Source organism: Hyperolius riggenbachi, chromosome 1 (genome assembly GCF_040937935.1).
Source record: "Hyperolius riggenbachi isolate aHypRig1 chromosome 1, aHypRig1.pri, whole genome shotgun sequence".
Lineage (NCBI taxonomy): Eukaryota > Metazoa > Chordata > Amphibia > Anura > Hyperoliidae > Hyperolius > Hyperolius riggenbachi.
The window spans coordinates 532,860,951-532,874,225 of NC_090646.1; the positions used below are offsets into that span (position 1 = coordinate 532,860,951).

General features: G+C 46.1%; 1 protein-coding gene across 4 annotated transcripts in view; it reads left to right on the plus strand.

Annotated features, from left to right (window-relative positions):
• The window catches only part of AIFM3 (AIF family member 3), a 108,638-nt gene that overhangs the window by 36,514 nt on the left and 58,849 nt on the right, over window positions 1-13,275 (plus strand). For 2 of the 4 annotated variants that reach the window (XR_011029305.1, XM_068271643.1), the window contains exons 1-3: window positions 1,179-1,248; window positions 4,030-4,256; window positions 7,213-7,426. Coding sequence is in view for 3 of the 4 variants with exons in the window: in XM_068271643.1 (XP_068127744.1) it covers window positions 4,226-4,256; window positions 7,213-7,426 (245 nt within the window). In the remaining variant the exon portion in view is untranslated. Of the gene's footprint in view, window positions 1-1,178; window positions 1,249-4,029; window positions 4,257-7,212; window positions 7,427-13,275 lie in introns of those variants that run through there. The other 2 variants (XM_068271644.1, XM_068271645.1) reach the window with 1 other exon arrangement.

The window sequence follows — 13,275 nt, forward strand, 5'->3', positions numbered from 1 at the left end:
GGGATATGGAGGCTGCCATATTTACAGTATTTCCTTTTAAACAATACCAGTTACCTGGCAGCCCTGCTAATCTATTTGGCTGCAGTAGTGTCTGGATCACACCAGAAAGAAGCATGCAGCTAATCTGGTCAGATCTGACAATAATATCAGAAGCACCTGATCTGCTGCATGCTTGTTCAGGGTCTATGGCTAAAAGTATTAGAGGCAGAGGAAATAAATATGGCAGCCTCCATATCACTCTCACCTCAGGTTCACTTTAAGGCAGTGGTGGCTGTTATTTTAGGAACATGCTGGGAGATCTTTTTCTTTAGGGCTCGTTTCCACTATCGCGAATCCGCATGCGTCCAACGCATGCGGATTCGCACATGTAATGCAAGTGGATGGGCCTGTTTCCACTGTAGCGTTGTTGAGGTGCGTTTTTTCAGCGGTGAAAAAACGCACAAAAGAGCCGCAGAATTCGCCTGCGAGTGGAATGCATGCGAATCGCATGCAATGTATTTAATAAGGAAATCGCATGCGATTTCCCCATGCGTTTTTTGCCCCGAATTCGCATAGGTACCAATGTAAATTCACACAGGCAGTGACATGGTTAAAATCGCATATACCCTCACCTATGCGAATTCACGGCAAAAAAACGCATGGGGAATCGCATCCGCATGCGATTTCATCAGCGGTGGAATCCAGGCGATTCCGCACCGCAATAGTGGAAACGAGCCCTTAGTGAATCCAGGCTGCTTTAAATGTAAGTATTAGACTGTGTTCCCACTTGCATTACAAAACTGACAGTGAATGGCTCTTATTTTATAGATAGGAGCCATTCACACTTGTCGCACAGCAACAGATCCATGAGATCCGCTGGGGTAAGCAGGTCGCACTTCTGTACAGTCCGCGATAATCCCGGGCAGACGGATGCAATCCCCATATAGCCTATGGTGGTAACGCATCTGCCCTTGGCTTCAGCCAGACCACAGCGGACCATCACAGCGGACACTACACTGTCTGCTCCAGCTGGCCACATGTGATCCGGCTGCAGGAGCTGCAGATGGGAACCCAGCCGAGGCCTCTTAACACTGTACGCTGAAAACTGAATGCATTTTAACTGTTTATTTGTACAGTGTATAAGATGCCATAGGGAAGCAGGGGCATTAACTCTCACCTGGGCTGCACATCAGTTATAACTGAAAACAACAGACGTAGCATTGAAGGAGACAAACTCATTTCACTTATGTATTTTCTAAGATAACCCAGGTGAGGACAATAATCATTTGTCACCTAATATGAGACGTCCAAAAGAAGGATCAGTCCTGTCTTGTAGGGTCATTTGTGTTAAAGTTTCTCTAACCCTAGATTACCAACCCCTCAATTAACACAGACCTCCAGTGACTATCACATATTCACTGGGTCCTCATCTTCTATAAATTTATAATCACCTGCCCTGTCATCTTTGTGCAAGAATTTCACGAATTTGGATGCAAAATTAACGACTCCCCAAATAAAAAGACATTTTAAACTGTCTGGCTATCATGAACAGAGTCTTTCTGAAAGCAAACCTGAAATGAAAATTAAAAGTCTAAATAAACATACACAGATCATACTTACCTCCAGTGTAGTCTACTCCTCAATCTCTTTCTCCTCTTCCGCTTCCTGTTTGTCCACTGTGATCAATGGAATTCTCCGTCTGCCATTTTAAAAATGGCAATGACCCCTTAACAGCTCCTGGGTCAGAACTCTGTGAATCTGTAATGTCGCCCACTTGAGCCATAGGGAAACATATACATTACCTTGCACATCAGGTGGCCTTTCAGCTATAACTGACAGGAACTGATATATTTCAGTTCTGACAAAATCTTGTCAGATTCGGAAGGGATCATTGTTAGAAGAAAATGGTGAGCGTCTGAGAGGAACTGACAGCGAGGTAAGTATGTAATATTCATTTGCACGTATATCATGCGTTTATTTATATACATTTACTTGGTTCAGGAGCTAGATTATGAAGAGAATGTAATGGTTACGCATACCTGGAGTCACACTGTTGTATAATACAAACAATGCTGTGTTATTCTGTCATACTCTCACTTTGCATGGAGTGAAAACAAAGCCAGATGTTCTTCAGTTGCTGGAATCTCATGCAGTGGGATTGAGAAATACTGGATGCTGTTTGATGGCACAGTAGAAACTCAGTACTACACAATAAAACCTGTATTTAGATGACCACTACATGAACTAACAGTGGTTTTGAATATCAGGTAAAACCAGCATCTGACTGTATGTGATTTCAATAAACTGTATATTCACTGTAAAGAGGAACTGCAGTGAAAATAATGAAATGAAAAAAGTCAATTTTTTTCAATACGCTTCCGTGCACTTCCGCATACCCGAAGCAGGAAGTGACCGCAAGTACAGTGTACTAATGCGTTGTTCTCGTTAACGTTGTTTTCTTTATGTTTGAAAGAAAATGGTGTATGGAGGTGGCAAGGCTGGATTCAGACTTGTTCTGCTGTTAGGCTACCCTTCTTGCTGCAATGTTAAGAGTACTGATTCTGTTATTTATTTTGCTTTTGAAACGCCAAACAGCCGGCCCAACGTGGCCGGTAAAGTTGAGTATCTGAAAGGGGTGTATATGGAGGGAAGGGGAGAGGTGAGTTATGTTAAGAAGAAAGTGGTCATTAAATTATAGTCACTGGACGGGTCTAATGTCCAAAAACATAGGTAGCAGCACTGTTGCAAGCTGCTGGTAGAATATTGATACTAGCACTTTACTGATGTTCTAGAATCTAGATATTCTATCTGCACCAGCCGGCTCCCAACCAGCATATTTACTTTCATCACGCTTACTAAAAAAAAAAAACGCCTAAATGCATAAGGTGTATTTGATCATCTTATGCTTTTCTTACCAAGCAAGCAGCTATCTTCTGAGCAGCCTGATGTGTTCTTATAGAGCAGGGAGGGGAAGGACAAGCAGGAGGTGATGTGCTGCCGAGACTTCAGTAAAGTGGTTGGATAAGCAGGATCAAAACACAGAGGACCACTAATAATTCCATCAGCAATGTAAACAAATGGTTTTCACCTGAGATGGTCACAAAAAATTGCCTCCAGCAATGCAAATCTAGAGTGAGTGTTATTTTAGGAATATGGTAGAGAATACACACTGAGTAAAGTGGATTCTATGTGCATTACTAGTGTGCTGGAGAACTTACTGTAAGTTCTGCTGTAAAGAAACACCAAAATGTACAGTACTGTCAGGGGTGTAACAATAGTCCCTGCAAGGGATACAGTCGCAGGGGGGGCCTTAAGGGTAGAAGCCTGAGGGGGGCCCCTGGCTCTGAGGCCTTCCAGTACGAGTTTTAGGGGCAGGAGGGGGTGCAGCCCAGGAAGGAGAAGTAGCAGGCACAAACAGCAATGGGGAAGGAGGCCCGCAACACAGTCCCTCACCTCGGGCTACCACCAGCACTCCCCCCACCAGCAATGACAGCTGGGAGCCCCATCCAAAGTTTTGCAGAGGGGCCAAGTGATTTCTAGTTACACCCCTGAGTACTGTGCACAGTTCTAGACAGCAGGTACTTTTCTAGAGTCAGGGCTGGATTTACATCTCAAAAGCCTATAGGCTGATACAAGTAAGGGGAGAGTGAAGTTTGGCACCGCCCAGGTCAGTAGTGGCTATGGATGGTGTGTGTGTGGTGTTATGAAGCCCCAGCGTTCCCCAGTTTGGCACCGCCCAGGTCAGTAGTGGCTATGGATGGTGTGTGTGTGGTGTTATGAAGCCCCAGCGTTCCCCAGTTTGGCACCGCCCAGGTCAGTAGTGGCTATGGATGGTGTGTGTGTGGTGTTATGAAACCCCAGCGTTCCCCAGTTTGGCACCGCCCAGGTCAGTAGTGGCTATGGATGGTGTGTGTGTGGTGTTATGAAGCCCCAGCGTTCCCCAGTTTGGCACCGCCCAGGTCAGTAGTGGCTATGGATGGTACAGGAATAGATAGAAACAACATATATCTGGTAGATATCTTTCTAATTATTCACTTTTCTTTCTCACAGGCTATGAAGATACCTCACAAAATGGAGAGACAGTCTTTATCCACAATTCGGACACACTTCTTCAATACTTCACATTCCAGGATCTTATAGTATCTACTCACTCAATTGCAGCATGGCTTAGGATGCTGTCTGGTTTCTGTCTGTGGGGGACCATTTCATGTTTTGTGTTTTTATAGTTTCTTGCCTTTAACCCATCATGGGGGGATGCTTCTCCAAACCCAAGCCAGGTGAGGAGCCATGAATGGTGCACTACATGTCACACATCACGCTGTTACACACAATGAACTTGGTCAGACTTGGAGGCTCTGTGGGGTTACTGCTGGAAGGAATGTTAATTCTGTGCTCTCGCAGGGAGGATTAAAGAACGCTCTAGGTTACAATTAATCCAAGGAAAATTACACTTTGCTTTTCTTTCACGCACAGAACATTCAGCTGGAATGAGCTCAACATGTTTACTATAATGAGCTTGAACTAATATAGTTTGTGAGCAGCAGTCCTAAGTCACAATAACGATAATTCCAAATCCCATCACTCTCAGCAGGGGCTTACTTGATTAATGGGCAGTTTTAGTCGTTCATTATGAGAGAAAAATATTTTAATGAAAAAATGCAGCTAAACAGTTTTAAGATGTGGAAGAGAATGCGTATATATGGTGGATTTATGCAAACCGGAAAGTGTTACCCATAGCATACAGATTCTGGGTTTCAGATTTTAACAAGATTTTAGAATAAACAAAGAGAAATGGTTACTTGGTTTCTTTAAAAAGAGAGCCAAGAGGATTGCCACTGATCCCTCTCACCATTCGCACTCTGACCCTCAGGCCCCTTTCAGACGGGCGGCTTAACTGTGCATTTGCCAAGCAATTCAGTCTCTTGTCTGCCGATCAGCAGTGCAATTCGGGTGCAATTTAAATGCAGCCAAACTGCAGTGGTTGTAACACAATGGCTATCATTCATAAAGCATTACTGCATTTGGTAATGCAAACAACAAGTGACTTTACCGAGCAAAATGTCAATTCATAAAAGCAGTTACCGCCTGAAAAAGCTGAAATTCCCGAGCAGTGAGGTAAATTACCGACTTGTGCAGTAATTACCTCAACACATGTCAATAAATGTCAATTCATAAAGATTAGAGCAGACGGTAATGGCACAAAGAATACCACCTGCTTTGAAGAGTTGATGAGAGAGCAATAAGAGCAAATTAATGGAGACCCACAAGCAGAAGCAGTGAGATCTCCCCTTCAGGCAGCTGCAGCGAGAGCGGAACAAACAAGGCTTCCCCTAAATACCTTAGGTTGTGTGTTTAACCTCTTGGGTTCCTGCTTTTAAGATGTGTATTGCACATCAGAAAGCCTGCCATGTGTAAAGTTTCTTGACGTTCTTCTACGCTGTGGCAATTAAATAGATTGTTAAGAAAGACAGATTTAGAGCAGATTCAGGACAAGCAGAGGCAGTATAACAAAACATGTACATCTAAAGGGAAGTTGGGGATGCCTCTTATAATGTAATGCTGTCTCTGCATGGAGAACAGGAATGTAACAAAACACAGGCAGCTACTCATCTCATGTTACCGACAGTTGGGCTTCGGTAAAACACCGCCCTTCTATCGCAGCTGTGAAAATGTTTATGAATTAGCACACAAAAGTATAAAGTACCGAATGCAGTATTTTACCAACCAGATTTAATTAACGCACAGCCTTTTATGAATGATAGCCAATGCGCGTTAAGCATTGTTGACACACGTTGGTGTTACTGGACGGCGGAGGAAGGCGACATGTTGAGCCTAAGCACAGTTGTGGCAGTGCTCAGATCTTGCTCTGTGGGCGGTGGCACCTGTACAGTACCGGTACCCAGGGCTAATGAGCACCTGGCCAGTGCAGGAGAGCAGCTGACAGGCATTGACTTCACAGCTTGTCAGCTGCCCGTGTAAAAGAGCCCTTATTCAATTTACTTTTTCTCCTTAATTTTCTCCTAGGAGATTATTTTTCATCATTTCATTTCAAAAAAAAAGTTTTAGCACTTTGAATTGAAAGGAAAACTGAAACGTAGTTGAAAAAGTACTGTCAAATTATTTTGAGTATTATCTTGCTTGCTGATGGCTTAAAAGGCATTCATTGACAAGGTACTGCATAAGCGTAGAGGCAGAGACAGCAAGGCAACTGGTATTGTTTAACCTCTTGCCGACCGCGTCACGCCGAAGGGCGTGGCCGCGGTGGCAGCCCCAGGACCGCCTAACGCCAATTGGCGTAAAGTCCTGGGGCTCTGTTTTGCAGGAGATTGCACGCAGGGTGCGCGCGCATCTCCTGCTTTGGGGGCGGAGCTATTGCCGCTCGGGTGACTAACAGACGGCCTGATCGCCGTCTATTTACACTGTGCAGCTCTGCGATCAGCAGCAGCGCTGCACTGGGGACAGCCGTGTGACACGGCTGTCCCCCTGGGGGACAAGAGAGCGATCGGCTCTCATAGGCAGAAGCCTATGACAGCCGATCGCAGTAATTGGCTGGCTGAGGGGAGGGAGGGAAGCAGTTTAAAGAAACAGGCTTTTAAAAAAAAAAAAAAAAAAACACAAACGAAAATATTTATTTAAAAAAAAATAAATATGGGGGAGCGATCAGACCCCACCAACAGAGAGCTCTGTTGGTGGGGAGAAAAGGGGGGGGGGGAATCACTTGTGTGCAGTGTTGTGTGGCCCTGCAGCTTGGCCTTAAAGCTGCAGTGGCCACTTTTACTAAAAATGGCCTGGTCACTAGGGGGGGGGGGGTTTAGCCTTGCAGTCCTCAAGAGGTTAAAATGAAATAAATATGGCAGTCTCCATATAGCTCTGGTGTTTATTAATGATGAACTGCACAAACCCCTCCAGCACACACAGTGATGTTTACACTTCCTGAGTACAGGACAGTACAGGTCCATAATGTTCCAATAACCAATTGAATATAATTAAATCCTTACACACGGTTTACCATTATTTTAGTGTTTTATTTTTTCTTTGTGTTTTTTGAGCAACAGATTCCTTATATGTGAGCGTTTACCTGGCCAACCACGTCTTCTTAATCTCTTATTTATTGTTTTATGTGTGCATAGAAATAGGAAATAAAATACAATCCTTATGATATGTATTATTAGAAGTTTCTTTTTTTCTTTTTAAATCTGTCTGAAAGAAGCGTGCACTCTGTTTCTCCTGCAGTGGAAGTCAAAGTTGAAGTTGTTCTACCAGAGAAAGAAAGAGAAAAAGAGGAGCTGTCTCCTAATGGGAAGGCCAGTCCTCTTGCTTATAAGGCAAATGGGACAGCTCGGCACTATCTCCATGAGGAGCGACCTATTGTTCTCAACCCCTACACTAATCCCAAAGACATAGTGGAGGCCTCAGTGTGCCATGTAAAGGACCTGGAGAATGGACAGTAAGTGTTCCTGTGTGTGCTCTGTAGATTATTCACAAATGTTATCTCTAAATTATCTCATTATCTCTTTTTTTTTAAAAATCATGCAGACTAGGCTGTTCCTGATTAACATAAATTTGATATTACAATTACCTTTATCACCTTATTTTTTGTATTTTTGATATACAGTATATAAATAAGCTGGTAAAGAAGAGTTACTGTATTGTCCTCCTGTGTCCTCCTCCACTCCCCCTCCCATGTCTCTTCCGCTCCCCATACATAAATGTAAGTAGTGGCAGCGCAGCTCACCTCATCCAGAGGCTCCAGCAGCGATGGACACAATTAGCAGAAGCTGGCACAAGGAGAGCTGTGAGGTGAGGTCTCTGATTGCTGCTGGAGCCGTGGATGAGGTGAGCTGCGCTGTGGCTAATTACATTTATGCACGGGGAGCAGAGGAGACATGGGGGAAGCGGAGGTGGACACAGGGGGACAGAAGGGAACACACAGGGAGAGCAAAGAAGGACACAGGGAGAGAAGAGGACACACAGAGGTGCAAAGGAGGACACAGGACAGAAGAGACACAAGGGGGAGCAAAGGACCACACAGAGGGACAGAAAGGTACACATGGAGAACAAAGGAGGACACAGAGGGACAGAAGGGGACACACAGGGGAAGCAAAGAAGGATACAGGGAGACAGAAGGAAACACATGGGGAGCAAAGGAGGGCACGGGGGCATACAGGGGGAGCAAAGGAGGACAGAAGGGACACATGGGGGACAGAAGGGGACAGATGGGGGACAGAAGGGGACACATGGGGGACAGAAGGGGACAAAGGAGGAAACATGGTGGACACAGGGACACAATAATTGGGGTAGAACATCTACAAGACTCTCCTGGACCATGGACACATCAGGTTTAGTATATTTTTTCCCCTGGATCTTGCCCTCTAAAGCTAGGTACAATTTATAGTCTGGAGGTCTTATATGCTGAAAAATATGGTAATTAAAGAGAAAAAATTTCCAAATTTTAATTTTAATTATTAACCAAATTGTTCCCTTTCTAATTTTCTTAATTACGTCTGCATTATAGATTACTGTTTGTTTGGCATGATGATAAAAATTCTACCACCACTGTAATTCATATTATCACTAGTAGACCCAAGCCCGTTTACAAAAACGGGCTCTAGGTCTTTTTCCTGCTGCCGCCAGTGCGCATGCGCGCACCCGTCGCGCACCTGCCCGCCTCGCCCACCTCGCTCGCCCGCCTTGCACCCTGGTCCCGTCCAGCTGTCCGTACTGCGCACATGAACAGTAGGCAAATAACAGGGACACAGGGACAGCTGGACGCAGCAACACAGGGAGACTATAGTATAGGATTCTTTCTATTGCCAATTTCATGCACTATAAATGAATATTTCAGACTCCAATCCTGGTTTGCATAATGTTCTTTTTCATGGCTGCTGTCCTTCAAGTTGAATAGATTTACCACCACTTGCATTCTGAAAAAAAATCTATTGTTGGTAGCAAAGTGAAGAACATTCTCCTTAACAGCACAAACAGCAATAAAGCCAGAAAGGGATTTGCCTGTACATTTTTTTAGACAGTTTTGTATCTCTCACTTCCCAACACAAAAGACAAACAAGGCAAAGAAAAATAACATTTATATTGCGCTTTTCTCCTGGTGGATTCAAAGTGCCAGAGCTGCTGCCACTAGGACTCGCTCTGTAGGCAGTAGCAGTGTTAGGGAGTCTTGCCCAAGGTCTCTTACTGAATAGGTGCTGGCTTATTGAACAGGAAGAGCTGAGAATCGAACCCAGGTCTCCTGTGTCAGAGGCAGAGCCCTCAACCATTACACCATCCAGCTAAAATTTAAAAAATGGCTGGAATAAGGCTTTAATTTCTTACTGTAAACTGACCCTTTACTTTGTTAAAAATAAAGCAATCCTTTCGGTTCTGCTCTATACATTGCAATTAATAAAGAGAACCTGAGGTGGGTTTGATAAATCATATCAGGACACAGAGGCACGTTCTGTTTACAATGCCCAGCCTCTGTGCCTTTCTCCCCCCTGCTCTGCTGTCCCCCATTAAAAAAAGCGCCAGGCTAGCGACATGCAGATTGTCGCTAGCCTGTTATTTACCTCTGCCTGTCAGTCACCGGCACTCCCCCGCCTCCTGTATAGTGCGGCTCCCCGCCTGTGTCCTTTCCCTCCCCGCCTCCGTAAGCTTTCTCTAAGCGGAGGCGGGGAGGGAAGGGACACAGGCAGGGAGCTGCGCTATACAGGAGGCGGGAGCAGCGGTGACTGATAAGCAGAGGTAAATAACAGGCTGGCGACGATCTGACTGTCGCTAGCCTGGCGCTTTTTTAATGGGGGACAGCAGAGCGGGGGGGGGGGGGGGGGGGAGGGGGAATATGCCTCACTGATTTTGTCGCACCGCGGCTATAACGCGCAGTGCAACTTTTTGGGAGTGGTGCAATTGTTAAGGATCGCACCACACCAAGTCTAAAAGGGATCTACAACATTTTTGCTGATCAGTACAATAGTCCAGGTGTTGAATGTATGCATGGGTACTACATAAAGACAGGGGCCTGGAGGCGTAGAGCAGCGCAATCAGGAAGGCCACACATGATAGTGTAGCCTGTCCTGGAACCTGCAGGGTTAAGGCTAGACAGGAAGGGGAAGGTGTTTGTTAGGGAAGTGGTAGGCGATTGGGCAGGACGTTTGAAAGAAGAAGGGGGGTGGAGCATCAGTTGGGGAACGTACGGAGGAAAGCTCCCTCCCTCTCTCCCTCCCTCATTAGTTTGTTATTTTCTATACACTGTTTTGAATTTTGTCATTGCAGCCGGAGGGGTAAGGGCTCTGGAGGTTAGTGGTTTTTCGATGGGGGGATTTGCCTTGGGGGCAAATCGCCCCGTGACGGCCTTCTTCAGGAAAGTGATCTTTTGGTGGGCATGCAGTTGTCTTCGAGTCGGCGACCATGGCTGGACGCTGGTTCAGGCTGCTTGCCAAATTCTGGGTATCATCAGTATTTGGTATACTGCCGGATCCCTTACCTCAGCTCTCTGGTGATATTTATGTTGCACTAATTTTGATAAAGAAAGTTGTACTTTGGTTAAAATAAAGACGGGCTGCTTTGGCCTTATTAATCCAACGCCAGGTGGTCCGAGTTTCATTGAGTTTGTCTTAAGTGTTATAGGTTATGGGGTAGATAAGAGGTTGTGAGGGGCAGGGGCGTTTCTAGGGTCCTTGGAGATCGGGGGCACCTGTGGGCACCATGTGGGGAGGTATATGCGCCGCGGCAAAAAATGGACATGGCCATGAGGTGAGTGGGCATGGCCATGGGTGGGGCCAAATGTACATGAACTTAGCAGCGGTGTAAGCTACAGATAACGGGCCTGCCCATCGAAATATTGGATGGAGTCCCCTTGTCCTTTATTTAGATAATTTACAATCAGTATAGGCATAGATCATAGATGTATACGCACATACAATTTTGATTGGTCAATCACTGACCCCCAATTTTACCACCCCCGTGCAGTAAGTGGGCCAACAGACAATGAATTTTATGAACAGAGCTAAACTTGGCTAATCAAAATTGTATGTGTGTACCAGGCTTTACAGCTAATACTGTACATACTGAAAGTAGCATGGATCAGCATACAATACAGCTGGTTTACAATCAGTAAAGGCACAGAGTAACACCTTACACTGTACACACTGTAGGTAAATCAGCACACAGTGCAGGCACTAGAAAACAGCGTATACTGTACATACTGTAGGCAGCAGAATTCAGCACACTGCAGCTAGCGTGCCAAAAATATGAGGATCACGTTGTGCGGCGTGCTTATCGCGCCGCACTGAAAAATGGGTGGGCCATGGACCAGAATATAGGTGTGGTAACGGGTGGAGACAAATTTACATGAACCTAGCAATGGTGGGACATTAGATTATGACAGTGGTGGCAAACCTTTTGGAGGCCGAGTGCCCAAACTGCAACCCAAAAGTCACTTATCTATTGCAAAGTGGCAACAGCAATTTAAACTAAATACTGTACAAACGTTTTAATTCATACATGAACATTATGGAAAATACAAGTTGAAAATAAACTGTGAAGATAAACAATTTCATCCATCCTACTCCTGAAAAATGTATTAAATTTTTTAGAACCTCCCAGTTTTATTTTCTGTTTTAAAAAGCTAAAAAAGTAGGTTTAATGCTATTGTCTCATATGATAAGGATTCAGCTTTTCCCATAGTCTCGCAGTTAGCAATCATGTGACCCCCAACAAGACAAATTCAGCAATCATGAGGCCCCCGACAAGACAAATTCAGAAATCGTGTGGGCCCCGACATGACAAATTCAGCAATGGTGAGGCCCCCGACATGACAAATTCAGCAATCGTGAGGCCCCCAACATGACAAATTCAGCAATCGTGAGGCCCCCAACATGACAAATTCAGCAATCATGAGGCCCCCAACAAATGATGAGGCCCCCAACAAGACAAATTCAGCAATCATGAGGCCTCCAACAAATCATGAGGCCCCCAACAAGACAAATTCAGCAATCATGAGGCCTCCAACAAATCATCTGGCCCCCAACAAGACAAATTCAGCAATCTTGAGGCCCCCAACAAATCATAAGGCTCTCAACAAGACAAATTCAGCAGTCATGAAGCACATAAATAGACAGCATTTCACATAAATAGGCAGAATGCCCCCTTAATATGCTAGCCCCCAAGTTAGGTAGTGAGTGACAGGGACCCCCAGGTTAGCTAGTGAGTGACAGGCGCCTCCAGTTAGGTGGTGAGTGACAGGGACCCCGACAGTGAGTGACAGGGAGCCCCTTTAGGTAGTGAGTGAGTGCCAGGGAGCCCCTTTAGGCAGTGAGTGAGTGCCAGGGAGCCCCTACAGGCAGTGAGTGAGTGCCAGGGAGCCCCTTCAGGTAGTAAGTGAGTGCCAGGGAGGGGAGCCCCTTTAGTTAGTGAGTGAGTGCCAGGGAGCCCCTTTAGGTAGTTAGTAAGTGACAGGGAGCCCCTTTAGGCAGTGAGTGAGTGACAGGGAGCCCCTTTAGGCAGTGAGTGCCAGGGAGCCCCTTTAGGTGGTGAGTGAGTGCCAGGGAGCCCCTTTAGGTAGTGAGTGAGTGCCAGGGAGCCCCTTTAGGTAGTGAGTGAGTGCCAGGGAGCCCCTTTAGGTAGTGAGTGAGTGACAGGGAGCCCCTTTAGGTAGAGAGTGAGTGACAGGGAGCCCCTTTAGGTAGTGAGTGAGTGACAGGGAGCCCCTTTAGGTAGTGAGTGACAGGGAGCCTCTTTAGGTAGTGAGTGAGTGTCAGGGAGCCCCTTTAGGTAGTGAGTGAGTGACAGGAAGCCCCTTTAGGCAGTGAGTGAGTGCCAGGGAGCCCTTTTAGGTAGTGAGTGAGTGCCAGGGAGCCCCTTTAGACAGTGAGTGAGTGCCAGGGAGCCCCTTTAGGCAGTGAGTGAGTGCCAGGGAGCCCCTTTAGGCAGTGAGTGAGTGCCAGGGAGGCCCTTTAGGTAGTGAGTGAGTGACAGGGAGGCCCTTTAGGTAGTGAGTGAGTGACAGGGAGGCCCTTTAGGTAGTGAGTGAGTGACAGGGAGGCCCTTTAGGCAGTGAGTGAGTGACAGGGAGCCCCTTTAGGTAGTGAGTGAGTGACAGGGAGGCCCTTTAGGTAGTGAGTGAGTGACAGGGAGGCCCTTTAGGCAGTGAGTGAGTGACAGGGAGCCCCTTTAGGTAGTGAGTGAGTGACAGGGAGGCCCTTTAGGTAGTGAGTGAGTGACAGGGAGCCCCTTTAGGTAGTGAGTGAGTGACAGGGAGGCCCTTTAGGCAGTGAGTGAGTGCCAGGGAGCCCCTTTAGGCAG